General features: G+C 55.4%; 15 protein-coding genes across 15 annotated transcripts; 8 read left to right on the top strand and 7 right to left on the bottom strand.

Moving 5' to 3' along the window:
• Positions 1–1148: 1148 nt before the first annotated feature.
• Positions 1149–2681, top strand: IUM83_08850 (Memo-like protein; the record flags this gene model as incomplete). Its single annotated transcript, XM_067933246.1, has 9 exons — positions 1149–1251; positions 1322–1406; positions 1474–1575; positions 1657–1747; positions 1825–1902; positions 1980–2059; positions 2132–2206; positions 2288–2366; positions 2457–2681. The coding sequence occupies 9 exons, from the start codon at positions 1149–1151 to the stop codon at positions 2679–2681; spliced, it is 918 nt and encodes a 305-aa protein (XP_067781132.1).
• Positions 2682–2982: 301 nt separating this feature from the next.
• IUM83_08849 (oxoglutarate dehydrogenase (succinyl-transferring), E1 component) lies at positions 2983–5757 on the bottom strand (the record flags this gene model as incomplete). The annotated part of the gene is made up of 1 exon (XM_067933245.1): positions 2983–5757. One exon carries the CDS (start codon positions 5755–5757, stop codon positions 2983–2985), a length of 2775 nt encoding a protein of 924 aa, XP_067781045.1.
• A 700-nt stretch (positions 5758–6457) lies between these two features.
• IUM83_08848 (vacuolar protein sorting-associated protein 16) lies at positions 6458–7654 on the bottom strand (the record flags this gene model as incomplete). Its single annotated transcript, XM_067933244.1, has 1 exon — positions 6458–7654. One exon carries the CDS (start codon positions 7652–7654, stop codon positions 6458–6460), a length of 1197 nt encoding a protein of 398 aa, XP_067781044.1.
• A 352-nt stretch (positions 7655–8006) lies between these two features.
• IUM83_08847 (Cytochrome P450) lies at positions 8007–8765 on the top strand (the record flags this gene model as incomplete). The annotated part of the gene is made up of 1 exon (XM_067933243.1): positions 8007–8765. The coding sequence occupies one exon, from the start codon at positions 8007–8009 to the stop codon at positions 8763–8765; it is 759 nt and encodes a 252-aa protein (XP_067781047.1).
• A 114-nt stretch (positions 8766–8879) lies between these two features.
• IUM83_08846 (Cytochrome P450) lies at positions 8880–9557 on the top strand (the record flags this gene model as incomplete). The annotated part of the gene is made up of 1 exon (XM_067933242.1): positions 8880–9557. The coding sequence occupies one exon, from the start codon at positions 8880–8882 to the stop codon at positions 9555–9557; it is 678 nt and encodes a 225-aa protein (XP_067781109.1).
• Positions 9558–9711: 154 nt separating this feature from the next.
• On the top strand, positions 9712–10990 carry IUM83_08845 (Ubiquitin carboxyl-terminal hydrolase; the record flags this gene model as incomplete). The annotated part of the gene is made up of 4 exons (XM_067933241.1): positions 9712–9735; positions 9812–10599; positions 10664–10901; positions 10973–10990. The coding sequence occupies 4 exons, from the start codon at positions 9712–9714 to the stop codon at positions 10988–10990; spliced, it is 1068 nt and encodes a 355-aa protein (XP_067781157.1).
• A 154-nt stretch (positions 10991–11144) lies between these two features.
• Positions 11145–12413, bottom strand: IUM83_08844 (Isopenicillin N synthase-like; the record flags this gene model as incomplete). The annotated part of the gene is made up of 4 exons (XM_067933240.1): positions 11145–11557; positions 11625–11883; positions 11968–12219; positions 12297–12413. 4 exons carry the CDS (start codon positions 12411–12413, stop codon positions 11145–11147), a joined length of 1041 nt encoding a protein of 346 aa, XP_067781156.1.
• A 278-nt stretch (positions 12414–12691) lies between these two features.
• On the bottom strand, positions 12692–13516 carry IUM83_08843 (Sperm-associated antigen 6; the record flags this gene model as incomplete). Its single annotated transcript, XM_067933239.1, has 1 exon — positions 12692–13516. One exon carries the CDS (start codon positions 13514–13516, stop codon positions 12692–12694), a length of 825 nt encoding a protein of 274 aa, XP_067781186.1.
• A 2970-nt stretch (positions 13517–16486) lies between these two features.
• IUM83_08842 (myosin-like protein) lies at positions 16487–18004 on the top strand (the record flags this gene model as incomplete). Its single annotated transcript, XM_067933238.1, has 2 exons — positions 16487–17365; positions 17498–18004. 2 exons carry the CDS (start codon positions 16487–16489, stop codon positions 18002–18004), a joined length of 1386 nt encoding a protein of 461 aa, XP_067781158.1.
• A 65-nt stretch (positions 18005–18069) lies between these two features.
• IUM83_08841 (myosin-like protein) lies at positions 18070–18665 on the top strand (the record flags this gene model as incomplete). Its single annotated transcript, XM_067933237.1, has 2 exons — positions 18070–18568; positions 18646–18665. The coding sequence occupies 2 exons, from the start codon at positions 18070–18072 to the stop codon at positions 18663–18665; spliced, it is 519 nt and encodes a 172-aa protein (XP_067781159.1).
• Positions 18666–19424: 759 nt separating this feature from the next.
• Positions 19425–20504, top strand: IUM83_08840 (Myosin-like protein; the record flags this gene model as incomplete). The annotated part of the gene is made up of 2 exons (XM_067933236.1): positions 19425–19595; positions 19680–20504. The coding sequence occupies 2 exons, from the start codon at positions 19425–19427 to the stop codon at positions 20502–20504; spliced, it is 996 nt and encodes a 331-aa protein (XP_067781187.1).
• A 545-nt stretch (positions 20505–21049) lies between these two features.
• Positions 21050–21499, bottom strand: IUM83_08839 (putative nucleoredoxin; the record flags this gene model as incomplete). The annotated part of the gene is made up of 1 exon (XM_067933235.1): positions 21050–21499. The coding sequence occupies one exon, from the start codon at positions 21497–21499 to the stop codon at positions 21050–21052; it is 450 nt and encodes a 149-aa protein (XP_067781064.1).
• Positions 21500–22046: 547 nt separating this feature from the next.
• On the bottom strand, positions 22047–22523 carry IUM83_08838 (Thioredoxin, nucleoredoxin; the record flags this gene model as incomplete). The annotated part of the gene is made up of 1 exon (XM_067933234.1): positions 22047–22523. One exon carries the CDS (start codon positions 22521–22523, stop codon positions 22047–22049), a length of 477 nt encoding a protein of 158 aa, XP_067781065.1.
• Positions 22524–23422: 899 nt separating this feature from the next.
• On the top strand, positions 23423–25959 carry IUM83_08837 (Formate-tetrahydrofolate ligase; the record flags this gene model as incomplete). The annotated part of the gene is made up of 7 exons (XM_067933233.1): positions 23423–23659; positions 23767–23921; positions 24004–24147; positions 24229–24274; positions 24342–25133; positions 25212–25560; positions 25643–25959. The coding sequence occupies 7 exons, from the start codon at positions 23423–23425 to the stop codon at positions 25957–25959; spliced, it is 2040 nt and encodes a 679-aa protein (XP_067781173.1).
• A 234-nt stretch (positions 25960–26193) lies between these two features.
• Positions 26194–26671, bottom strand: IUM83_08836 (Mediator of RNA polymerase II transcription subunit 31; the record flags this gene model as incomplete). Its single annotated transcript, XM_067933232.1, has 2 exons — positions 26194–26498; positions 26578–26671. The coding sequence occupies 2 exons, from the start codon at positions 26669–26671 to the stop codon at positions 26194–26196; spliced, it is 399 nt and encodes a 132-aa protein (XP_067781066.1).
• Positions 26672–26841: the final 170 nt, after the last annotated feature.

Raw genomic sequence — 26841 nt, 5'->3', positions numbered from 1 at the left:
CATACGATCTTTAAAGTAGAGTAAGTTCTTGTTTTTCTTTGATACTTGATGGATCAGCTCGATGTCTGCATGAACTGGGCAATAGGGCTCCTCAGGGATCGTGCAGTTGGACCTCGAATTCACAGATCCACGGCTGATCAAGTAGAAGACTGCAGGCCGCTGTTTCGTCAAAGGGTAACGCGAACAGTAGTAGCTCACCCGTCACGACAGGTTATGAATGAGCGCCACCACGTAGCATATTGCCGTCTGCACCGTAGCGTACTGTTCTCTCAGCTAAGACGGAGACTTACAATGACAATGAGAGCAGATCTGGGGCACAAATCACACTTTGGCTTTAGTATGCAATTGATGGTGAATTACGTAGCTGTAAAATGCATACTTTATTTAGTTTTATCGATATACACTGGTCACAACTCTGTTGTTCAGTCGTCCATTTCTTAGACTGTATGCCACGTCGTCCATGCGCCCTACTGCAGAGAGTTTGACCAAGACTTACCATAATGTGCTTCAAGTCCGATCGGACAACGTTCAGGAGGACATGGAGCTGTTAAGAGATACACCGAGTGAGAAGAACTAAGATATCTACATCATGTAATTGACAAAAACAAAATAAATAGTTTCATTGTACGCATGAAGTATATGTACTGTCGAGATGATGAATGCCGTCCATCGCGTGGTTCTATATAACGATCGCAATTGCACTTTGGCTGGGAGACCTCGCGCGCAAAGCGTGGTGTACTCCAGTCGACTAGCAAAAACAACAACTTCAACCACCGAAAACTGGAGTGTACCGGTAGTACCGGTAAGAGTCAGTACTATGTGTAAGTCACACGAGCCAGGCCAAACATACTACTCAGAAACGTAATTCACTACGCACAAACTTATATATTGGCGGAAATATGCAAAACCGTTTCTCCCGGATTCAGAAAGATCTATGGCGAGATCTTGTGTGCGCCTGTTGCCGAGTGAATTTCGGGAATGAGTTATTCCAGGCCTAATTTCGGGCGCCCAGTCGCTTTACGACACCTTTCATACCGGTAGCCTTCATAATACCGGTACGCTGTCAGTAAACCCTAAACCCTAAGTGACAGTTCAACTTGCTCATTTCGGAAGAAGCTGCTTGGATCTCACCCACCCACCCAGTGGCGATGTCGAAGAAGCCCGAGCCGAGCTCCGTGCGCGTGCGGCTGGCCACCCACGCCGGCTCCTGGTACTCGCACGACGAGCACGAGCTCGAGGGCGAGCTCGCAGGTGCGTGGGCTTCATAGAAGCGTCTGCTGTGCCGGGGCACGGCTGAACGGATGACGCGCTGGCTGTGCAGGCTGGCTGGGCGCGGCGGAGGACGACGACACGCAGGAGAAGCAGCCCAGCATCCGCGCCATCATCGGTCCACACGCAGGCTTCCGGTGCGCTGCAGGGCGGCGAAGGAGCAGGAGGAGGCGACTCTGACACTGGTCTTGGGTCTTGCTGCAGGTACTCGGGCCCCACGGCAGCGTACGCGTACCACCACCTGCTGGACCTGGACCGCGTCAAGCGCGTCTTCATCCTCGGGCCGTCGCACCACTTCTATCTGCGGTAAGGTGTTGAGGAAGGCCACGTACGCTGTGGGTTTTTGGTGGGTGTGCTGATGGAAGGGGCTGGGTGGCTGGTGTTTAGTGGGTGCGCCGTGTCGACTGCCCATGAGTATGAGACGCCGCTGGGCAACATTGTGATCGACCGCGAAGTCAACGAGAAGCTCGTGGATTCGGTGGGTTGAGTGAGGTGCGGGTTGGTGATGATATTCCGGATGATATTGGTGACTTTTGTTGTCGTTGCATCCTGCAGGGCAAGTTCGCGACCATGTCGATGGACGTTGACGAGGACGAGCACAGCATTGAGATGCACCTCCCTTTCATCTACAAGGTGCGGCGTCCTGGCACGCGTGGGCTTGGTTGTTGTGTCGTCACTGCTGATGAGAGCTTGTTTTGGTCGGTCTGCAGGTGATGAATGGCCGCAAGTTCACGGCGGTCCCGATCTTGGTCGGCAACACCAAGAGCAAAATGGACGCGGAATACGGAAAGTATGGCCTCGATCTTGTCTATGATGACCCTTTCTCGTTGAGAGTGTAGGCTAAGGTGGTGTCTCGTTCCAGGATTTTGGCCCCCTATCTGGAGAATGATGAGAACCTGTTCGTGATCAGCTCCGATTTTTGCCACTGGGGACCTCGGTATGAACGTTTATTATTTGTGAGCGACCTACCGGTTATCACACTAACTAGCTGCGCTTCTGTGTTACTTGATATGCTCAGATTTCGCTACCAGCCGCACGATTCGACCTATGGCGAGATCCACGAATACATCAAATATTTAGATCACCAGGGCATGGGCGTACGTGATCAAGAATTTCGGATACTGCTTGTGAATGATGATATGGTGGCTTCTGTTGACGCTTATGCCCTCTACGTTGTCATGAAATAGTTCATCGAGCGCTTGGACGCGGAAGGATTTACGAGATATCTGGACGAAACGAACAACACGATTTGCGGCCGTCACCCGATCTCGCTGCTCCTGCACAGCATCTTGGCCTCGAAGAAGCTGAAATGCACGCTCAAGTTCGTGAAATACGCTCAGAGCAGTGCTTGCATGCGCCATGGCGACTCCTCCGTGAGCTACGCTTCGGCCATCGTCTACAGTGAGCCGTAAAGCGTATCAAGCTGCGAGTAAGAGGTAAATTACTTGCAGTAGTCTTCATTTTCTCCGTAATGCATGTAGTGAAGTATCTATGCTTCATGTATTCGCATGCTCTATCGACTCGGGTGAATTCTGGTTTGTGCATACTGTGTAGTACTTGTATGTTCGTTGCCGTGTATGCTGTCCCGCAAAACGCGAGTGGCTTTCACTCGGTTGCTGACAAGATGGGGATGGATACTACATCGCATTTTTTGAAAAATGGTCACTGGATGTCTACTAGCGCTCTGCAGCGTGTTGCTACATACCACAGCGCCTACTTTTGCGGCCCAAACGCCTCTGTTAAAACCTCTTCAAGCTGCTGCTGCGAGAACTTGGACAAACCGACGGCGGGGGCGGCGAGGCTCTCGCGGCCAATGTACTCGAGGTGTTGCTTCTTACCCAGCAGCTTCTCGATATGAGCCTGAGCGTACGTCCAGGCCCCCTGGTTCAGTGGTTCTTCCTGGACCCAGACGAACTTCTTTGCGTTGTCGAACTTGGCCAGCTCGTCAGCGACCTGCTCGAACGGGAATGGTGCCAATTCTTCCAGACGCACCAGCGCAATACTTTCGGGGTTCTTGCAACGAGCGATACGCTCCTTTGCGAGCTCGTAGTAGAACTTGCCTGAGCAGAAGTAGACCTTCTTGACCTGCGAGGCATCCGTGATTGTAGGGTCCGATAGCACAGGCTGGAAGGTTGTACCCGGTCCCATGTCGGATAAAGGCGAAGTTGCATCGGAAAGACGCAGTAGCATCTTCGGTCCCATGATTATCACTGGCTTGCGGAATGTGCGCTGTTGCTGGCGTCGGAGCAAATGGAAGAAGTTGGCAGGTGTAGTCACGTTCACCACGATCATGTTAGTGTCGTGCTGGAATTGCTTCCAGGCGGGGTCCGTATCCGATTCCTTCAATGAGGAGCGCGGAGTCAGAGCTGGTGTGTCTACAAGCTGCAAGAAGCGCTCAATACGACCGCTAGAGTGATCAGGTCCAGCTCCATCGTTGCCATGAGGTAACAACAGCATCAAACCAGACTGACGCATCCACTTGGACTCAGCGCTCGACAAGAACTGGTCGATCACGATCTGCGCACCATTGAAAAAGTCACCGAACTGCGCCTCCCAAATCACCAGGTTGTCGGGGCTCTCCACTGAGTAGCCGTACTCGTAACCCATAACAGCAAGTTCGGACAGGTTGCTGTTGACGACACTGAGCTTACCCAACGTATCCGATTTCTTGGTCAAGTGATGTTGCAGCGGGAAATACCGCTCCTCCGTTCGCTGGTCCGTGAATGAGGCGTGCCTTTGGCTGAAAGTGCCGCGCCGGCAGTCCTGTCCTGCGAGACGCACTGACTGGCCGTCTTGCATCAAGGTGCCAAAAGCCATAGCCTCGGCAGTGGCCCAGTCAACTCGAAGTTCCTCAGGACTCTTTCCATCCTTCACCACCAGCATTTTTTGGCGTGCCTTAATGTGCGTACGCTGCAGACGACTATGTGGCTGGATGCGCTCGGGGAGCTCCACGGATGCGAGACCGACATCGATGAGATTGGCGATATCAACACCAGTCGCAACGTTCACGTACAAGTCTTCAGGCTTGGGCTGCGTCATCGTCGACCACTTGCCCTTGAATGCGTCAATCTCGGTAGGCTTGTAACCCGGTTCACCGGTGACAATTTTGAGCTCGCTTTCAAGGTGATCGTTCAGACGCTCGACAGTCTTCTCGAAACTAGTACGGGAAACCAGACCAACAGCCTCCAGCTCATGAGCGAACTTGATGGGGAATCGCTCGGCTTGGTCCACGCGTTCGTACATTTTAGGCTGCGTGAAGCGCGGCTCGTCCACCTCGTTGTGTCCATGACGGCGGAACGTGATCAAGTCGATCACGATGTCCTTGTGGAACTGGTTGCGGTACGCCACAGCAAGACGGCACGCGCGGATCACATCGGCGATGCTTTCACCATTGACATGCAGCACCGGTGCTTCAATGCTCTTGGCGATATCGGAGGCGTATCTTGTAGCGCGACCATCTGGGTAAGTGGTTGTGTAGCCCACCTGGTTGTTCACCACGATGTGCACTGATCCACCGGTCTGGAAGTCGGGCAACTGAGAGAGCGCAAGCGCTTCCGGGACACACCCTTGACCAGCAAACGCCGCGTCACCATGCAACAGAAGTGCCATAGCGTTCGTGTTGGCATCGCCATCGTTCTTCGCACGCACTTTACCAGCCGCCACTGCATTGATAATCTCCAAGTGCGACGGGTTGTGCACGAGCGACACGTGCACCTTCTTGTCCGCGTACTTCTTGTCCACGGTCGTGGCAATGTGGCTCGACACGTCGTCAATACCACGGAAGTTGTCGGGAAACTCCGAGTACCCGCGCACCTTGTGGAACATCTTGTGCGCCGGGTATTCGAGCGACCCGACCAGCAGTGCCAGTCGTCCGCGGTGCGGCATGCCGATCACCACGTCCGACACGCCCGACGTCGAGCACGCCTGCAGCACCGTCTCCACAGCGGGGAGCATGGACTCGGCTCCCTCTCCCGAGTACCTTTTGAAGGACGCGAACTTCTTGGCCATGAAGCTCTCGAACACGTCGGCGCGCAGCATGGTGGAGTACGCGTTGCGTAGATCCGAGGGCGGCACCTCCTTGCTGCTCAGCGTCTCGGCAGCGTTGGCCAGCCACTGCTTCTCCTCTGCCGACGTCAGGTGCTCGAACTCGAAGCCCGTCTTGCCGCAGTACACTCGGTGTAGCTCGTCGTAGAGCTGCTGTCCATTGGCGGCGGGCAGCGACACGACTCCGGCCAAATCAGCGGCGGACAGCGGACGCCCCAGCAGCGGCTTGAAGTTGTCGGCCGCGAGGCTGGCGACGGCAGCGCGTGGCTGGAGCTGCAGCGGGTCCAGGTCGGCCTGCAGGTGGCCGGACTGGCGGAAGGCCGTGGCCATGGACTGCGCCGCCAGCGCCTCGAGCGACGCGGCAGACGAGAACAGAGCCTTGGGCAGCACGCGCTGCGCTGGGGCCGCGCAGCGGCGCGTCAGGAGACCGGGGAGGCGCAGCATCGGAGTCGTGTGCGGGGGACCTGGCAGAATGACGAATGATGCAGCGGATCATCAGGAGCTCCGGTCTGCTCACCCAGTAGGGCTGGATCGACCTGGGTTTTCAGTGAATAACCCTGGATATTGACTGTGTTTTACTTGAAAGACCCAGACTGAACATGGGTTATTGGAGATTTTGGCTTGTTTTGATTAAAGAACCCGCGGTGGGTGGGGATGGGAATCTCGAAATCCAAACCGGCGATAGGATGTCTGGCATCGCAGCATACAAAAACCAAGATAAACCGCACGTTGAAGCTTTTCGGCGAGAAAGAAGGGCCAGCATATGACAGCCTGGTTGAAGTGCTTGTCCACATGCCAAATGGACATGAGGAATGGCTGGCGATTACCATGAGGAGATAGAAGACAGTACGCGGATGATTTCATTAATATAGATATTTATGTGACAGACGTCAAGTTAAAATGGGATAGCCCGATACGACAACACGCTCTGAAGATCTAGACTCTAAGCCAATCAGATAGCTTATATTGTTCAACCCGATTCAGGAAAGACGAGTTATCGGAATCCGGCTATATCTAAATGTCGATATAGGTTTTCGAATTAGCATGCTCAGCTGAAGCATAACAGCGCGGCATTTTTAGTAGCAGTCTAAGGGGCTTGGGGAAAGACGAGTATCCCGGCTGTCGCGGCAGGAAGCGTACTGCATTACAGTGTGTCAAGTTGATGCGGCTCCTGATCGTCGTCATTTTGGTCTTCGGCAAGTAATGCGGCCACTTGTTCTTGTTCGTTGGGATCTTGGATAGCGTCGAGCAGAACCCGAGCTAGATTGTGCTTGTCTTCGTCGAGCATTACCTCAACAATTGATACATACCCAATGGGTGGTCGAATGGCTCCCGCCAGAGCCAGCAGCGTCTCCCATTGACCCGTTCGAGCCAGCACTCGCAAAAGTGTCCACCAAAACTGTCGAGGAGGAATGCAGTAAGTCTCGGCGCAATCGACAGCAAGTACTAGTGCCTGTCGATGGACTGGGTGCAGGGTCACCAACTTCTGGACGGTCTCCACCAAGGAACCTCCCACGAGGATCCCTGCGGGGAGAGACAACGTGCGCTCCATCGACCGCTGCGTTTCGAGCAACTCCAGCATCTCACCCGTCATCACCTGGTTGAATGAATCTGCTGATCGAGATGCGGACACCTTGTGCAGCTCTGTTGCACTCAGTGACAGCGTCGAAGTGATTGACGGCGAAGATGTATCCATCGAAGCCTGTAGCAGCTTGGAAGTCTCCTTCAGCCGACTGCGCTTTGTCTCGAGTACGCTGTCTCCGTATGCGGTCTTGCCCACCACCATTGCTGCCTGGCTGTAATCCCCTGCCAGCACACCCATCTTGAAGCTATTGAACACATCGGAGCGAGCTATGAGCTGCTGGCTGGCGAACATCCGAGCGGCTCGCGGGTACTTCCCCACCACACACAGGAACTCGTCACCGCGGAGACGTTTGCCGAGTTGTACCATGATTTTGAAGATGCTGTCGGGCGTGCTCAACGGGTTGGAGCACAATCCCTTGAGTATGTTCTCCTCTAACGAGGCTGGCACTCCTTCGTGCTCCTTCTGGGGCGTTTGGCTCCCGGTTTCGAACACCAACTCCTCCTGTATTGTCACCGTGACAGGGAACTCGCCTTGTTGGTCATACAAGACCGAGGCCTCGCTGACCCAGCTCTCCAGCGTCAGCAGAGCCTGCTCGCGCGCTGAAGTCAGTCCGGACGCCTCCTGCTGCAGCACAACCTTCGCTGCGCTCCGTCTGAACAGCGTGTAGAACACGGCGCAGTCGTCCTCCGTGGGCAAGCACGCCGCCTTGTCGAAGGCGTCGCTGCCCCCCGCATAGTAGCTCCACACAGTCCCCATGGTCAATCCAATTCGGAGACGGTGACGACGCTTGGCTCGAAGTCGCGGGAGGCTCCTCACGCTCTGATCCAAATGGATGCCACCCGATCGTCCGCTTGACACGCACAACGCAACGTGCAATGCTGTGACTTGTAGTTGCAGTCCTTGACTTCACTGGTGCAATCCGCGGCGGCGGCACTCTATCGATGCTGGGGTCATCATTGAAATTGATCTTCTCGAGACCCACAGGATAGGAATCCGCTGGCCGACCGACTGCACCAACAGCGCTCGAGTTCCATTGTCATTCTCCAATTTGCTCCCAGCAGCTCAAGCGACCCAACCACTTAACCAACTCACTCACTACACTACGTCGATGTGGTCAAGCGCAAATCACAACGGGGCCGAGCAGTCCGTACTACTGGCATTCGGCGCATTAACCGCCCTCTACGCGTCGTGGAAGATCCTCAGCATGCCTGTCCCGCTACCGGATCCCGGCATGGAGGACCTCTTCCGTCCAGCTTCGACGCTGCCGATTCTGGGCAACACGCTGGACGTGCTGCTCTTCAACCGCTACCGGATGAGCGACTGGATCAATGACCAAACCGACGCCAGCGAGGGCAAACCGTGGATCCTCCAACTGCTGTTCCAACCGCCCTGGGTCGTGCTGTCCATGCCCAGTGACCTGGACGACGTCTTCCGCGACCAATTCGACGTATTCGAGAAGGGCGGCACCCTCGGAGATATCTCGTTCGACGTGTTGGGCCACGGGCTACTCAACGTCAACGGCGACAAGTGGAAGCAACAGCGTCGAGCCGCCAGCCACCTCTTCTCCACTCAAAGCATTCGAGATGTCATGGAGCCCGTGATCAGGGAGAAAACGCTGCAACTTCGCGACGTTCTTGCACAATGCGCAGACCGTGAACAAACCGTCAGCATGAAGTCGCTGCTGGGCAAGTTCACGAGCGACGTGTTCACTCGCATCGGATTCGGTGTGGAGCTCAATCAACTCGGGGGCGACGTTCTCGTTGACGATATGCACCCTCTGGACATTGCACTGCACGCAGTACAGAACCGATTCCAGACCCCCTATGTGGATGTGGAAGCTCGCGCGGTTCCTCAATGTCGGAGCTGAAAAGCGTCTACGAGAGAACATGAAGATCGTCAACGACATGGTGCGCGACATCATGCTTCAATCCATCAATGGAGAAACCCCAGGACATGGTAATAAAACCTGCTGACGTTGCTGATGAAGGACAATGTGAACGCCGACCCGCGTGAACTTCAAGATACCGCTGTGAATTTTTTCATTGCCGGGAAGGACACGACCTCCTTCAGCTTGTCGTGGCTTATCGTGATGATGAACCGCTACCCTCGCGTTCTTCAAAAGATTCGCGAAGAGATCCGTTCGGTGCTGCCGGGACTGTTGACAGGAGAAATTGACGCGCCAACCCTTGAGGATACGCACAAACTGGTGTATCTGGACGCTGCGGTGAAGGAGAGCGTGCGTTTGTGGTCCGTTTCCACGTACCGCTGTACGACGAGGGACACAACGCTCACGGATGGCGCATTCATCAAAAAGGGTACGGTGGTAGTCGTGTCTAAGTATGCTGCAGCTAGACGCACGAATGTGTGGGGGGATGATGCTGCGGAGTACAGACCTGAGCGTTGGTTCAACGAGAAGACCGGCGAGCCCAAGAGCATCACGCCTCCGCAATTCATTACCTTCAGTACGGGACCCCGGAAATGCATTGGCATGCGTCTTGCCATGCTTGAGATGAAGACCGTCATGGCTGTGCTTTTCAGTCGCTTCGACATCGAGACGGTGGAAGACCCCTTCAAGATCACGTACGACTTCTCCTTCGTGCTACCAGTGAAAGGCCCGTTAGCTGTGCGCATTCGTGATCGCACTGCACCCAGTGTCTAAACACCGATACCGCACGATCGATGAAAGTCGAGCGTGCCCTCCTTGCAACCAATTTAACATCAGCACTCGTGATCGTATTTTTAGTGAGCTCAATTCGATGCGTTTCAGTATTCTTGACTCCATTCTCCATTTGAGGTGCTCGTGGGGATTTACCATGGATGAAGATCAGAAGCAGCAGGTAATATACTCGACTGCAACTACGGTGGTATTGATGTCAAGACGTAACCTCGCTGTGTTTGTTGTTCGCTCGACAGCTGCGAGATGACTTGCAATTCGCCATCATGAAGGCCGAACAACTGACTGTGCTGGATGCGAAGGCTCCTGGTGGGTCGAAGAAGAACCCGATGGACATTAAATCCCTAGTGGATGTTTTTGCCGTGTTTGGTTTTTCTGCAGACGACATCATTGACAAGCACGACCAATGCACCATCTTCAAGAAGATCCGCGCGGAACTGGACGATCTGCTCCGTGATTTAGCTATGAACACCAAGAAGTACGACAAGGCCATCGTATTGCGCGACAGATTGCGCTTCATCAAGCGCGAATTTGTGGAGATGCAGGGGACGTACGAGACTCGTCGCCAGGAGAAGGAAGGCCAACAATTTAGCCGAGGTATCGTACTGTCCAAGCAGCGTAGTGACGTACTGTGTGCAGCACGCACGGAATCATGCGAACGCGAGATTTTACATCACCAGGAGGAACTGAAAAAGACACACGAAGTCGAGCGAGCGCAGCTCGAAACTTACCTAAACAAGTTGCAGGAACCGCACGTCAAGTTCTCCAAGTTGTTGCTGGAGCTAAAGAACACCGAAAAAAATTTGGCACGCCTGAAGCTCTTCGAGGACGCAAAAAACGTATTTGTTCGTGCGGATAGCATGGAGCGGGATCAGCGAGCACTCAATACCGCAAAATTCGAGAGATTTAAGGAGAAGAAGCGTGCTTTACTGTTGGAAAAGCAGCAACAAGAGCTTGCTGAGGCCGAGGAGAAACTAACGGAGAAGCGCTACGTGGCCATGCGAGCAAATGACAGCCACCGCAAAACGTAAGAAATTTTAGGACCCTTGCAATATTCTGCATGACTAAATTTCTCACTTTGACGTCCACAGGGAAGTGCAACGTATGAAGAATCTGAAGGTTGATATGAATCACGCGCACACCATGGACATGCACGGCAAAAGGGTGTTCTCGACAAACGCTGTGGGTGCTGTGCGTAAATCTCACGGTGTTACATCCAGCACATATCGAGGCCAGCAACTGCTGAGCACGGTTCAAGGCAAGCGTCTCGAAGTCGCTAGTCTCTGCTTACTTCACGACAGCGAAAATGGCGTAGTGCCTCCTGGATCGGTAAGAACACCATGCGGGGTCTTGTTTAGATACTGGTAGCTGGGCTAACCCATGCTGATCGATGTGCACAGATCATTTACTCCGGCTAGCGTAGCTACATGTAGTGCATTGCTCTGGTCATAACGCACTCTGATCTAGGGAGTTCCTAGAAACGATATCTGGCAGAATATGAAAATTAGTTACACAACGAGCGTCTGAAGGAACATGTTCACTTACGAACTCAAAGCCATTAGACATGTCAGCCTAGTCGCGGTGGAGTGTGAAACCCGTGCCAAGCTCAATCTGAGAGAGCTCATCCAGCACTTGGTTGCCGGCAAGGATCGGTGGGTACTTAGCCAACGCCTCAGGCGTTGCAAAGTATCCGAGAGGCTCAAGCGTCTTGTCCGATGCCGTGTGCGAGAAGAGGGTAGAGGAAACGCGCCACAAGCTCTCACCAGCATTTTTGCGCTGGGCGATCGTTTCGAGAGTCGATTCCGCCACGACCACTTCATGGAATCCCGCCTGCACGTATCCACCCGTTAAATACTCCATTTGCTTGCCGGCTTGGACCAGTAGGCAGCCGTCAGGAATCTTCACCGCCGTGCGCGTTCCATCTCGGAGCCAGATGTACAGACCGGGGAAGCGCGATTTACCGTGGATCGTCAACAAGTTCAAATCTACAGCACCAAATAAAAAAAGGTGAATACTCTCGACGCGTGTAACACGACAGAATCCCAATCGTACCGTAATGGTACGCAGCCAGCACGTCGTTCAACTGGTTGAACACATTGAAGTTACTGCCCGTGGGGGCCAAAAGGTGTGGGCCATTCTGGATGCGGTCCACGAGCGCATTCTTCTCAAGGCCTAGCCCAAGCGCAACGATTTCAACGAGATCCGTGATGGCGTCCAGCATCTTGCCACCCCACATATTCATGACGCCTTCCCACTCTGGGAACTTCTTAGGAATCACTGGCTCAGCATTCAGCTCCTCGAATTGAGTGTTCTAATGTGAAACCAGCAGAACAGTCATGTTCGCATGTTAGTTTTCTCCAGTTGGGATCTATTTAACAAGTATCCTCTCACTTACCCCCGGACGTTCACCGACACGCCAAAAGAAACGACTCTTCTTGTCCGCTTCGGGAGGACACAGAGACACTGGCGCGTGGCGCTGGTCCAGCTTTTCCGCTCGAGCGCAGTGGTTGCGAGCACGCTCCTTGCGCTCGGGCGTGACGCCCACCTGGTAGTGATACTCCGGACGGGCGTCCTCCACAAAATTCGTCGACTCGAAGTACCGCTCCATCATGTCCAGGAACGTGTCATTGTCGTTGTCGGCAGCTCGCTACACAAAGCAAATGGGCACCATCAGTCTCGGCAGCTTTTTGCCGCACCCGTCATGGAGGCAATGCTGGTTTGTACCTCGTCACGGACGCAGAGCACGCCGAATTTGTGCAGCGACTCGGCAGCCTTCTTGCACTCGGCCTTGTCGCCAGTGGCCTTGTAGTGCTTGAGGTCGATCACGGGGATTTCGAGCATCGCGGACGGGAAGTCGACTTGAGAAATGCTGATAACCGCCAGTGCGATGTCGGGCCGAAGGGTCTGGTGGTTCAGAGTATTTCGCTCGGTCTCTACCCCACGATTGCAAGCAGGGTAAGTATTCAGCGGAAGCACTCCACTTCAACCACACTTGACACCGTAGCGCCCATACAGTCCCTAGAGTTTGCAGGCATTGCATGGAAACAAGGCAAAACTATGACTGGCAACGTCGCTCGACGCTTGGTATTCACATCACAGCAACGTGCTTTCTCTAAATCCTAACTTTCTTCCTTCTCCTTTCGAATGGTCTTGCAGCTCGTCTTGTGGTTGGTCCAGTCCTCGACCTGGTGCTCCTTGCAGCAGTAGAAGGCCGCCTCGCACGCGCAGCGCAGTAGGCTGGTGGCGCCGTCCACGCCCTCTTCCTTGCGCTTGGACGAGCCGCAGTAGCGGCAGCCGACCTCCGCCGCCGTGACCTCGCCCACCATGACCTGCTTCAGGAACATGGTCTCGAACGTGTGCGCCACGTTGGTCAGTAGCGTGAGGATGACCTGCTGCCGCATCTGCAGCGTGAGCCACACGTCGGCTTCCATGAGCTTGCCCTGCTTTATCAGGTTCTTCTTCTGCTCGACGACCTTGGGCGACGCCGAGGGCAGCAGCGACTGCACGTTGTGCTCTGGGTCCGCCAGGTCGATGAAGGCCAGCGACACGTGCTTGAACGTCTCGCCCGAGAACGTGGGCATGGTGCCGTTGGCGCGCAGCGAGGCCAGGTACAGCAGGTCGTGGCGGCTGCACTGCTCCGCCTTGGTGGCGCGCGCGTTCATCAGGCGCAGCAGCACCTTGCCGTTCTCCTCCAGCAGCGCCTTGAGCGTCAGCTCGGGCGTGAGCAGCTGCGCGGCCTGCGGACGCGTCTCCTTGGGGTCGTAAGCCACGGGGATGTCGGGCGACGCGTTGCGCAGCAGAGACACCTGGCCGGCGTACGGCAGCGCCAGGAACCAGCGCATGAAGGCGGACGCGTTGGCGCGCCAGAAACGCGTGAGGTACTCGGCGGGCGACGCCTCGGGCGCCGCGGCCGCGGGCGCAGCAGCGTCAGCAGCTCCAGCCATCGGTGCAGGTTGTCAGAGTGTGCGGTGCTCCTTCCGCTCGAGCTGTACCACTGAATGGGTACAGTGTTCCAGGGCTCGGGAACTACACAACTTTAGCTTGCGGCAACTTTGCGACTTCAACTTGCACTAGCATCTCGCAGAAGTGTCGGACTCGGACTGCTGTCCGCATAGGATATATTACTGCGGCATGCAGTGAGGTATTTTCCCAGCGGCTAACTGTCGAGTGTTTGAACGGCAGGGGATCATTGGTCTTCGACAAATGAATTCTTCTTGGACGCCGCATTGCCCAAGGTCGGGGATAACTCCCAGTGGCAGCAAGAGGATTTCGGGCCATCTGCCAGGCGCGCGTTGGGCTACCGTTTCGCTTTCGGTATCTGTGAATACGCCAGTCCCATCCCGGTTTTATTCACTCATCGAATCCTTGGATGGGAGATGCAAACTTTGTGGAGCACTCAAATACGATGCGAACACTTGTACATTGACTCGTATTGTAGTATTGAGCTACAACTCATCGGAAGTTTACAGAAGAGGTGCTGCTTTCATGCCTTGGCAAGTGGCTACGGGTGGCTCACACACGATCTAGTCAGTGATGTGCGGCTCCCTGTGCGCCAGGCACAAGCACTTCACAATTATCGATAAGACTCCGAGTCCCAGTCAAGCGCTTTTAGCAAATTATACTCGCGGTGGCAATCGTCCTTGTCGCTTCCGCCTCGGTTGCCTCCAAGACAGTGACGACAGCTTTGTTGGGCCAACCCGTCACAGATGTCGATAGCCGCAATAATGGTAGCCAGAGATGTTCGCTACGGCCAGCTGGCATTGATGCAAAGGACTTGGAGGCGAGGGTTGGAGGATCCGTAGAGTATTGGCAAATGTGATCGAGCATGCAAAGTGAGATGGTAAAAGGCAAATGTGATCGAGCATGCAAAGTGAGATGGTAATTGGAGATGGAAAAGTCTGATAAATCCGTGAAGAAGGCGTTTAAGCCCAACGGATTGGAAGGAGAAGCCCTGAAGTCTCACAAGTACTACAGCTTTTTCGCCAAAATGTCTGAAGACTATATGGTGAAAAAACGGCTCAGAGATGGCATCACGACATTCGAAGCTGGTGTTACACCGCTTCATTACCGTGCTCACTTATTAGTATTAGAGTAGTACTCAGTTCAACTTCCGTATGCACGGTCGACGCTCGAAATGCAAGCTCCGCTCCGCGTGTCCACGTAAGTCTACCTACCTAGTTATCTAGTACTAAGTAGGTTTCTTCGACGGCTCAGCGACCAAAGTCTGAAAGTATGTAAAGTAATAATAGTCTTCGTGCGATTTGAGAGCATTCCCCACGAGCAGTTTCCATCGGTTGAGGGGATCCGTCAGGCCCAACGCCAACTTCACGTATTCTTCTCACCTCCCAGCTTGCGCCACAGTTGCCGTTTTGCCGTCATCTCAGCTTCTGTGGCCTCCCTGGTAACCACCACATGGAGCGGGTTGCCTGACTTCCACTTGATAGGTTAAAACATACTTGTCGAAGTCGTTCACGTATCGGTGGTGAGCCCGGAATTTATCGGTACCAATGATATCATTGAGTTGGCCTACCTTTTTAATTTGCTCGAACAACAGCCTTTTCCAGATAGGTTGATAAAGATGCCGACATTTTTACACCCACATACTACTAGTAAGTCACTTGAGAGCAGCTCAATACGTTCCATGCAGTGCCATATAGCGCGAATGATCTGGGATTCCAGCGTCATTCAGTGCATTTCGGTGGCGTGGAAGTCACCTGAAAGGTTTCTCATGGCTACATTTGCGAAAAGATTTCGAGACACAAATGTAGCCATGTCGGGGAATCGTCAATAAAATTCGAAGCGCTTCAACGTGACGACCGTCGACGAGCGAGTCCTACATGGCGCGGCCTTCGTGTCTGGATGTCGCCGAACGAGCGCACGCCGGAGACAGCCCCGCGTTGGCTAGGCGCAGCTAACGCCGCCTCTGGCCGGCGTCCTGGACCCGCCGCTGGCCCGCGCCACCGAAGCCCATCCATCTATCCCCGCCAATTTTCAGCTCGGCTGCGTCCGTCGCTGGGACACATGGCGTCGACGTGCGCCCCATCGAAAAAGGCTCGGCACGGCAGGTGGCGTGATCAACTGAAGGAAGTTAAAGCAACTGCATCCTCTCATGACCAGCAGTAAGTGCGAGGCCAGCGGTTTTAATCGCAGCCCCAGCGCCGAATGTCCGGGCGCCAGGGCTCCGATATCATCGACGACAGGCTGTCTGCGTGTGGCGAGCTCGAAGTTCGAGCGAGCGAGCGAGTACTTTGTATTACATGTGTACCTCAGCGCAGACGAGCGACGCCGCGGTGCGGAGCAGGGGCGAGAATCCAGGCGGCCTGGACGACGAGCAGCATGTCCAAACCGAGCAGGCTGTGGGGCGGGAAACCCCGTGCGCACACGCACTCTCCGCCTGCCTTCCTCGGCAGCAGCACGGACGCATCTGGCGGGCTATTATTACGCTTCACGCCCAGTAAACCCCGCTGCGCTCCGCAGCTCTCGCCAAGAGCGGAGCCATCGCTAGCGGATCCCGCGGACCAGGCCGGCCCGCATCTTCCTCGTCGTCTGGTGCCGTACCTACGCCCCGAGGTTTTACGCCCGTCGACGCGCTTCCATTCGCCGAAACCGATATAGGGCTAGGTCGCACACCGAGGTTTTCGTTCGGTTGTGTTGCACACACTCTCCAGGGCTAGGCGTGCCTATCCGCTCCTGCTGGCTAACCGCCCGAGTCAAATCGCCACTGCGGCCGCTTCCCCGCGCTGCGCACGTAAGAACGAGCCTCTGCGCGCGCGCGACTCCCGGACAACGACAGGTACCGGTAGGCTCTGAACCCTCTCGCGCCGGGCCCCAAGCGCGCCCACGCCGTCTCCTGACGCCGACCACCGCCGCTGCGAGCAGAGAGGAAGCCCCGCCCCAAGACCACAAGAGCCGCCATGGAGGTCGGCGCCCCCGTGTGGGTCTTCGACCGCGATCTGTGGCACGAGGCGGTCGTCGCCTCGCCTGCAGACGCGGCCTCGGGCCTCGTGGAGTGCGCGCTGGAGCCCGAGAGCAGCGACGAGCACCTGGTCACGCCCGAGGGCGACGACGTCGTGCCGGACGCGCAGGACTTTCAATCCGTGGCGCCCCGCAAGCGCCGCAACTCACGTCGCAATTCCACACGCAGGAGCGTGTCCGCCCCGACGGACCTGGTGCTGCCGCGCAGCCAGGGAGAGCTCTACCACGCCGTGCAGGACCTCACCAAGCTCGTGCACCTCCACGAGCCGGCCATTCTGCAGGTGCTGCGGCGCCGCTTCTTCCACGGAGAGATCTACACCAGCACGGGCCAGATCCTCGTGGCCATGAACCCCTTTAGACGGCTCTCCATGTACTCGGACGACACCAAGGACCAGTATTACAACCTGGGCGGCAACGCCGAGGCCGACAAGAGCGTGCTGGCCCCGCACGTGTACTCCGTCGCCGACCAGGCCTTCCGCACGATGCTCGTGCCACGAACGAGCGACAAGAAGACCGACCAGACCATTCTGGTGAGCGGCGAGAGCGGAGCCGGCAAGACGGAGACCACCAAGCTCATCATGAACTACCTGGCCTACGTGTCCACGAAGCGTACGCGCCGCCCCATTCGGGCGAGCAACTGCGACCAAACGACGATTCATGACCGCGTGCTCGAGTCCAACCCGATCCTGGAGGCCTTCGGCAACGCCAGGACCACGAGAAACAACAACTCCAGTCGCTTCGGTAAGTTCATTAAGCTGGGCTTCACGTCGTCGGGTGAAATGCTGGGTGCCTCTATCTCGACGTATCTGCTCGAGCGCGTGCGTCTCGTGTCGCAGGGCAAAGGAGAACGGAACTACCACGTGTTCTACGAAATGTGCGGCGGAAGCTCTCCATCGGAGCGCGAGGAACTGGCGCTGCTGGACGTGCATGACTACGCGTATTTAAATCAGTCCGAGTGCTACGAGCGCCTGGATGGCGTGGATGATGCCGAGTCGTACCGCATAACACGACGAGCCATGTCAAGCATCGGCATGAGCTCGGATGAACAGGTCAATGTGATGAAGATTGTGTCGGCCGTGCTGCACTTGGGCAACGTCAGCTTTACCACTGCCACCCGCAATGGCGGAAAGGATGACGCTTCTGTCGTGGATATGGATGAGTGTGGCAATAACATTCGAGCTATCTGTTCGCTCCTTGGCGTGGAGGAGGACGTACTGCGCAGCACAATGTGCACCAAGCAGATCAAGGCTGGAGCCGAGTTCATTACGACTAGGCTGCCAGTCGCCCAGGCGCTCTCGACGCGGGACTCGGTTGTCAAGACTCTCTACTCAAACCTATTTAACTGGCTTGTGGACCGAATCAACCGCAGTATCGAGTACAAGGAGGAAGCTGGCGGCAGTCAGTTTATTGGTGTGGTTGATATCTTCGGTTTCGAGATTTTGAGCAAAATCGTCTAGAGCAGCTGTGTATCAACTATGCCAACGAGAAACTGCAGCAGTTATTCGGCAGATTTGTTTTCCGCATGGAGCAGGACCAATACGTGGCGGAGGAGATCCCGTGGAAATTCGTTGACTACCCGAACAACGATGTCTGCGTGGCGCTCGTGGAGAAAAGACACATGGGTATTTTCTCTTTGTTAGACGAGCAGTGTCTGATTCCCCGTGGTAACGACGAAAAGCTGGCCAACAGGTACTACGAGTTGCTAGCTGGCAAACACGAAAGCTTTTCGGTGAGCAAGCTCCAGCGCGCGAAGGGTCAGTTTGTCATTCACCACTACGCCGGCGATGTGTGCTACATGACCGACGGCTTTTGTGACAAGAACAAGGATCACATGCACACTGAGGCAGTGGACTTGCTTCGCACCTCTAAGTTTTCCTTCGTTCGCGCTTGCTTCGAAAACAGTGTAAACGGTGGAGGAAACAGTCCGAGGAATGGACGGACCGAGTCTCGCAGCAGTGATTCCACTCGTCGCCGTTCTGGAGGAGGCATCATGTCTTCCACCGTTGTAGCCCAGTTCAAGAGTCAGCTGAGTTCGCTGCTGGATGTGTTAAATGCGACGGAACCTCACTTCATTCGTTGCATCAAGCCGAATGACCAGGCAAGTTCATCACAATTTGATCGAAGGCGTCTCCTAGAGCAACTGCGCTGCAGTGGTGTGCTTGAAGCTGTCAAGATTTCTCGCAGTGGATACCCTGTGCGTTTTCCTCACGACGTATTTATCAAAACGTACAGCTGCATCCTGTCGCAGGTACCACATGCTCAAGGACAAGCAGAGAAAGAAGTCGCAGCACAGATGGTGGAGAAGTTGGCGAAAGTGCTCGATTTCGTTACGGATTCAAAGCATCCTCCATTCCAGGTTGGTAAAACGAAGGTCTTTTGTGTCCTTGAAGCTCATCAAGCTCTGGAAGCAGCTCGATCGAAGGCTCTGTACAAGTCAGTGATTACGTTACAACGTTACTGCCTGGGCTACTCTGTTCGCACTCGCTATCAACGGAAGCGTCGATCCAGCATTCGTATCCAAGCTATCTGGCGCTCTTGGTCATGTTGGAACCGATACCAACGCATTATTCGTCGTGAACGCGCGGCCCTTGCTATACAAAGAACTACTCGGGGCTCTTGGCGAGAAAGCGGGTCAAGCGTATTCATGCAGCTACGATCATCCAGTCGTTCGTGCGTGGGTGGCTTGTTCGTCGCGAGTATTCTGCCAACACGCTGAGCTTTGAGCACGATGTGTCTTACGTGGGGTCATTAGACGAACGCAGCACCACCGCAAGTTCTATTTCGCTTTCGGAGTCGATGTCGACGAAGGACCGAAAGAACACAACAATCTCGTTTCAGAGCTCAGTATCTACTAGCGACTACAGCTCCAGTGAATACATGGGCGATGACGGAAGTATCAGTATCCGCAGTAGCTCTCGTATCTCCAGGAAGAAGTTGATCGAGGAGTACGAGCCGCCCAAGCAGATCCAGAACGAATACGAGATCGTGTGGGAGTGTGGCTTGCTCGGTTTGTACTTTGAGAGCGATCCCGTTTCCGGTATGCCGATTGTACGACGTGTACACGAGAGTTTGAGCAATTGTGCGGATATTTTTGAGGTTTCTCGTGGAGACGTTCTTCTCGCTGTGGGCAAGGTAAAGGTGAAAAAGGGCGATATCCGCCGTATTTTGACGTTGCTGCAAGAAGTTCAGAAACCTGTCCGCCTTCACTTCCTCCGCAACCCGACAGAATCCTTCCGTCTCCGGTCAGGATCGCTAGAGCTTCTGGGCGAAGAGGATTATGAAGTGTTGTGGAAGGAAGGTGTACCGCTTGGTCTTGGATTCCGCCCCGACCCGAGCACTGGTTACCCATGCGTTCTCCAGTCGCAGGGCAACCAACTGTTGCCTGGAATGTTCAACGTCCGTGCTGGTGACCACCTGGTCTTCATCAACGAGTTTTCAACGCAGGGTGTGCGGTTCCAAAAGGTGATCGACATCCTGGAGAGCGGTCCTCGACCGGCAGTGCTGCGCTTCCGCCACACTGACCTTGTGGAAGACCCGCACCAGCACCTAGATCAAACGAGCTCGTTGAACGGCTCAGTGTTGTCGAACCCTCAGGACGACATGGGGTCGTCACGCCTGACGCGTCCATCCCGTGTGAGCATGAACCCGAAGAATGACCACTCGCTGTACTACATCACGTGGAAGGAGGAGGACGGTCCGTTGGGCATCGTTGTCAAGCAAGAGAGCACAAGCTATTACCCGCGCGTGATCAACGTGAAGAGCGAGGGTGCCGTCACGCGCGAGTCGCAGAAAAACCGTGTGGAGATTGGCGACGTCCTGCTGAGTATCAACAACAACAACATCAGCAAGATGGGCTTCGGCGCAGCGATGAAGCTGTTGCAGAAGGGTCCCAAGCCACTTCTTCTTATGTTCCAGCGTCCGCGCACGTCCTTGTCAATGACAGCGCGGACTCTGTAGTCCTCGTCTTCCCCTTCGGTGTTAAATAATCAAGTTTTGGGCCGCACGGACAGCAAGTGACGGCGGCGACAGACCGTCACGCCTGCAGACGAGGATGCAGTTTGGTCAGGAGAACCTCCGCAGGACCTTACAACCTAGAGGACTCCACCCCGTACCACCCCACTCGAGCCTGAGGGCTAGCCGTTCAGCTGCGTAGTGGGACTTTTCGAATGCGGCGCGTCCGCCTTGAAAGTATTTTGAATATGGTTTTGTTATAAAGAAGTCGAGCTTTCGTGTGCGAGTGCGTTGCCTTCCTCCTCCAATCTCTTCTCCATCTCAGACTGCAACGGTACCACTGCTTCCTCACCAAAGACACACCAATACAAGAAACTGAGTAATAGCGTCACCAAAGTTAATCTAGCAAGCTCCAGGACTTTACACAGCACGTAAAGAGGTGCAAGTGGACTTGAATTCACCGTTAGCTATGAGTAAAAAGGAGTTCTACAAGGCGGAGAAGGTAGTGAGAGCAAAACTAAAAAGACTGGCTAGGGGTCTGCTAGCTAGCTCTACTCCTTCTCCTGGCGCAGGTGGGCCAGGATGGCGTCGATGTCCTGCGAGTGGTCCGTGACGAAGTAGCGGCCCTCGCGCTCGACCACCTCGCCCTTCTCGTTGAAGAAGATGAGCGTGGGCACCGTTTTGACGCCGAACTTCTCGCACAGCTCGAGCTTGAGGTCGCGGCGCGCGTAGGGCAGCGCGATCCAGGGCATCTCCTCGTAGTACTCGGTGAACTTGGCCTCCTCCTTGTCCGAGGACACGAACACGATCTCGAAGTCCTCGTGGCCGGCCTCCTTGATGTCGTTGTACACGACGTCCAGCAGCGGCGTGAACTTGCGGCACGGCGGGCAGTAGTGGCCGCTGAAGTAGAGCCCGATGACCTTCTTGCCGGCCAGCGCCTGCGACGTGGGCACCACCTCGCCGCTCTTGAGCATCAGCTCGTTCTGGATCAGGGCCTCCATTCTGCTGCTGTGGTTAAATAAGCGACGCAATGCGGGGTGTGCGCGGGCGCGGAGAAGCTGGAATGAGGAAGGTGGCGCGCAGTCCGATGGCGGTTTGAAGCGAGCCGTTATTTTGGCGGGAATGGTGACAAGCTGAGTGCAAGGCTTCCCATTGGAGGATATTGGATCGGCCAGACGGAGAGGTATGATTGGCTATCTGGAGGTATAAATGGGCACGCGGGACCCAATTTTTAGCGGTCGAGAATAACAGCAAGCGCTCGTTTAAGCTCAATTGCGTCATTGAAACAACGCGGTGATTGGTCGAAAGATGATTGCAAATCAAATGGGTCCTGCTGACGCGATATGGCTACACATATGTAGACGAATGTTGAACAGACCGAACCTGTCGCCACTGATTTTTCGTTTGCGAGTTGCTGGCCACCACCTCACGCCCTTAGTGCAACTACTTCCTTACGCTACTCAAAACTTAACAAAAGTGTTTACTCTCGTTGCTGCTGCACTGCTGCTTTTGATCTCCTCTTCACCTCTTCCTCGCATCATCGTCTTCTCAGCTTCCGTCACCTCGCTGCTCCTCCATCTCCATCTGCAGGCTTCGCGCATGACTCATTTGCCATGCCTTCAGCGGCAGGCTGCAGTCGAGACCTGCACGCAACTTAACAGTAGTAGAAACCTCCAAGCATGTGCCCGAACGGACAGTTCGAGCCGTAGAGGAGCGGCCAAAAGAGTTCCAGTAGCCGATCGGATAGCGCCAACCGTAGCGGAAGCCGCCAGCGTAGGGGTACGTGTAACGCCAGCGGTACGTGATTCCTCCCGTCGGGATGAATCCTCCTCCTCCACCGATGTACTGCTCCAATTGTTCCTTGTTCGCCGGCACCGGTTCTCGGTCCAGCATAGTCACTCCGGGAGGAACCTCCTCCGAGTGGGCATCCTCAGCAGCCGGAGCAGCAGGTGCATCTTCAGCGTGGACGTAGCTCAGCATGGCGACCAGCACTACCAACAGAAGAAATGCGAAGCGCTTGATCATGGCTTTCAGGAACTCTCGTTGGTGGATCGACCTTGGAGGGGTGCTCACAGGAGTGCAAAAGCCGAGTGAATCTCGGTCCCGGCGCAACCTTTGCGCCAGCTAGGCTTCAGTGAACTTCAAGGCAGTTATCTCGTTGGAGAAAATTCTTGTTCCAGTTCAGCCCGTTGCCGCGCGCTGCACGAAATGCAGGGTGAGTACGCAGCACGTGCGAGGTAGCTTGTCAACCATCGCATTCTGGTCTACTTGTTTATCGTGTTGTACTGGTTGAAGCAACGACATCCCGTCGCAGACACCCAGTCGCATCTTACATGTAGTGCCATTCGTCACAACCTCTTGACTGTTGATGACAAGTCGATGAACGATCAGCGTCTTCGCTTAGAAAATCGCGAACTGCTACCACAGCGAAAACGAGGGCGCACACGGTCGTCGCTCGAGAGCCGCCGTCTCTAGCCAGAGAGGTTCGCCGAATATTCACTTGGCGAGGCAGCACTTCCATCTTCGCACTTGGCATTGCAGCAGTTTGAGCATTCACGCAGCTCTCTGTCGCAGGGGTGATCTTGGCTGGTGCTGAGTGCAGACTTCAAATCTGTAGGCCATTCGGTTGGCAGGAGTTCGATTCTCCCTCGCCTGCGCCTTTTTCCTAAAACCTCTACGATTTGTATAGCCCATGTCCATCACCTTTCCCATGACAAGCATCAGCCTTGAAGCTCAAAACTCGATCTCAACAACTAGCAAAGCTCTGCCTACTAGGCAGTGCCTAGAGGCCCCGGAACTTCCAAAGGCTCACGGAGGCACGAGGTTGCTCAACCACACCAGTGCAGGCCCGCGTTTCTTCAATGATCAGCCGTCAAGTAATCACTTGCGGCATCCAAGCCCCGCGCTTCCTTGGCGGCATCTCATTGGTTGCCCCGTACGTCAGTCACATAGGCCGCAACACGCCGTCCATCCACCGACTCGCGCAGTTCCCTTTCGGCTCGCGAGCGACTAGCAAGACTCCCCCCGCCTCCCGCCCCGCCGCCACCATGCCGCGCCAGCTCACGCCCGAGCAGCTGCTGACGCCCGTGCCGTCCGACATCGCCATCAGCGACGCCATCGCGCCGTTGCCGATCACGCAGATCGCCCAGGCCGCCGGAATCGTACGTCGCCAAGATACTTTCGACATTTTTGGGCCTGGCGGAGGCTGCAGAGTTCCGTACTGACTGAGGGGTTGTGCGTTGTGTTGTTACTGCTGTTGCGGCTGCAGCTTCCCGAAGAGGTGGTGCCCTACGGCGCCACCAAGGCCAAGATCTCGCTGGACGTGCGCGACCGCCTCAAGGACCAGCCCAACGGCAACTACGTCGTGGTCACGGGCATCACCCCCACGCCGCTGGGCGAGGGCAAGAGCACCACCACTATCGGGTGCGTTGGCAGGGCTTTGGATCTCTTGATGGATGAACTTTGGCAGCTAACGGGTGGCTTTCTGTCGCGGAATCTTGAGCAGACTGTGTCAGGCGCTAGGCGCTCACCTCGACAAGAAGGCGTTCGCCTGCATTCGTCAGCCCTCGCAGGGTCCGACGTTCGGCGTCAAGGGAGGTGCTGCGGGAGGAGGCTACGCGCAGGTCATCCCCATGGACGAGTTCAACCTGTACGTCTGGATGGTGATTGGAGTTGATTTGGTTGCTTGAAGGTAGAGTGTGCTAACGTGTGGGGTTTGTCGTAAGAACAGCCACCTGACGGGAGACATCCACGCTATCACTGCTGCCAACAACCTGGTGAGTGGCTTTGCGTGGTTGCTATTGCTGTGGACATGATTATTGACGGATTGCTTTGTGCTTGTAGCTGGCTGCTGCCATTGACACTCGCATGTTCCACGAGAACGCACAGAGCGACAAGGCCCTGTTCCGTCGTTTGTGTCCGCCTGCTAAGGACGGCTCTCGCAAGTTCTCGCCAGTCATGCTCAAACGTCTGCAGAAGTTCGGGATTACCAAGGTGACGCCGGACGACCTGACGGATGAGGAGATTCACAAGTTCGCGCGCCTGGACATCGACCCGGACACCATCACGTGGCAGCGTGTGCTCGATACCTGCGACCGATTCCTGCGCCAGGTGATCGTGGGTGCTGGTCCTGCTGAAAAGGGCCAGACGCGCAAGACGGGCTTTGACATCACGGTGGCTAGCGAGATCATGGCCATCTTGGCGCTTACTACGAGCTTGCAAGACATGCGTGAGCGCCTCGGACGCATTGTCATCGGCATGAGCTGTGGTGGCGAGCCTGTGACGGCTGACGACCTCGGTGTCGGTGGTGCGCTGGCTGTGCTCATGAAGGATGCCATCCTGCCTACACTCATGCAAACGGTGGAGGGAACTCCTGTCTTCGTGCATGCTGGCCCGTTCGCCAACATCGCCCACGGCAACTCCTCCATCATCGCTGACCAGATTGCGCTCAAGCTTGCTGGAGAGGATGGTTTTGTTGTCACCGAGTGCGGTTTTGGTGCCGACATTGGCATGGAGAAGTTCTTTAACATCAAGTGCCGCACTAGTGGTCTGACTCCTCAGTGCGTGGTGCTTGTCTCTACGATCCGTGCGCTCAAGATGCACGGCGGAGGCCCGAATGTGGTTGCTGGCAAGCCGGTAAGTTTTACTTCGTTGGTGATGTTTGTTGCGACAGTTTGCTCACATTCCATCGTGGTCTATGATTTTGCTTGTTAGCTTGACCCTGTATACGTCGATGAGAACCTCGAGATGCTGGAGCTTGGCTGCGCTAACATGCAGCACCACATCCGCAACGCGCTGAAGTTTGGCGTGGCAGTCGTTGTGGCTGTGAACGTGTTCGCTACGGACTCTCCTCGTGAGATCGAGCTGGTGAAGCAGAAGGCGCTGGAGGCTGGTGCTACCGCTGCTGTGGAGAGCAACCACTGGTCTCAGGGCGGCAAGGGTGCGAAGGACTTGGGCCGCGCTGTCGTTACGTCCTGTGAGAAGATGCGCGCTCAGGGAAGCCCGTTCAAGTTCCTCTACCCGCTCGAGTTCAGCATTGCTGAGAAGTTCGAAGTCATCTGCAGTGCGTTCTTCCTTCCTCCCTTCCGTTATGCAACGTGCCGAACTTACTCCTAACAATCTTTTTTTCTTTTCAATGGCAACAGAGGAGATTTACGGTGCTGACAGCGTCGAATTCAGCGAGGAGGCCAAGAAGAAGCTTGCAGTCTACTCGGAGCGGGGATACGGGAAATTGCCTGTGTGCTGCGCCAAGACGCACCTGAGTTTGAGCACGGACCCGACCGCGAAGGGCGTGCCCACAGGCTTCTCGGTCACCGTGCGTGACATCCGCGCTTCCGTGGGTGCTGGCTTCGTCTACCTGCTCTGCGGAGACATGATGACGGTCCCCGGCCTCCCCACGCGCCCGGGCTTCTACGACGTCGACCTCGACACGGAGACGGGCAAGGTGATCGGTCTGTTCTAAGAGCACACACAGCCATGGCGTCCGACAACGAGCAAAGGGCGGCGTGTCGTCGTCGCAAGCCCCCTCCCCTCACTACCCACCGCACGCCTGCTACAGCTAGCTAGATCCAGACAATCTGCCAACTAACTAACTCTCAACTAGGAGTTAGTCATAAAAACCTGTTCAGCCCTCCTTCCTCCTCGTGTCAAAGCATGCAGTGTATATATTGTCTGGTTCAGGAGTCAGCGAGCGCACCTAACTCGTCTCTGCGGTTGCTGTGGCTGCGGGCGTCTCGGCAGTTGGCACCGCCTCCTCGGGCTTCCCTTCCGAGCGGTTGTTGAGGAACGTCTGCCAATGGTAGAACTGCTGGCCGTGCACCAACGTCATGAAGTCCTCGCGCGCGATCATCTGGCGGAAGCGCTCGTCGTCCAGCATGTCCAGGAAGGCGAGGCAGTGCGGGTACACGATGTACTTGGCGTACTGCGGCTGCTTCCAGTACTTGAGGTACTGCAGGTAGTTCATGAAGGCCGGGTTCTCGAAGTACCTGTTGATGGCGAGGACTGCGGCGGCGACACCAGAGCGTTAGACAACGAGAGAGAGAGAGGGAGGGTGTGGGGCGGGGAGAGGTTGCACACGTACAGTTGAGGTAGGCGGGGCTGGCCAGACATTGGATGAACTCCAGCTCCATCTGGAAGCGGATGTCGTTCGACGGCACCTCGATGCTCGCGCTCATTTTGGCGAAAATGAAAGTTAAAACAAATGTTTGTGTTTTTAATAAGTTCCAATTATTGCATCGAAATAATTATGATTGGTATTGTGAATAACTGAATACGATTGTAAAAATGTCGACATTTAGGTTTCAAAAAGCCAGAATCCAAGACAACAGAGAGGGTACATTCGGAA

The sequence above is a fragment of the Phytophthora cinnamomi genome, assembly GCF_018691715.1.
Source record: "Phytophthora cinnamomi strain GKB4 chromosome Unknown Contig120, whole genome shotgun sequence".
NCBI lineage: Eukaryota > Oomycota > Peronosporomycetes > Peronosporales > Peronosporaceae > Phytophthora > Phytophthora cinnamomi.
The sequence above is the reverse complement of the archived record's forward strand: the minus strand, read 5'-3'. Positions and strand labels throughout refer to the sequence as shown.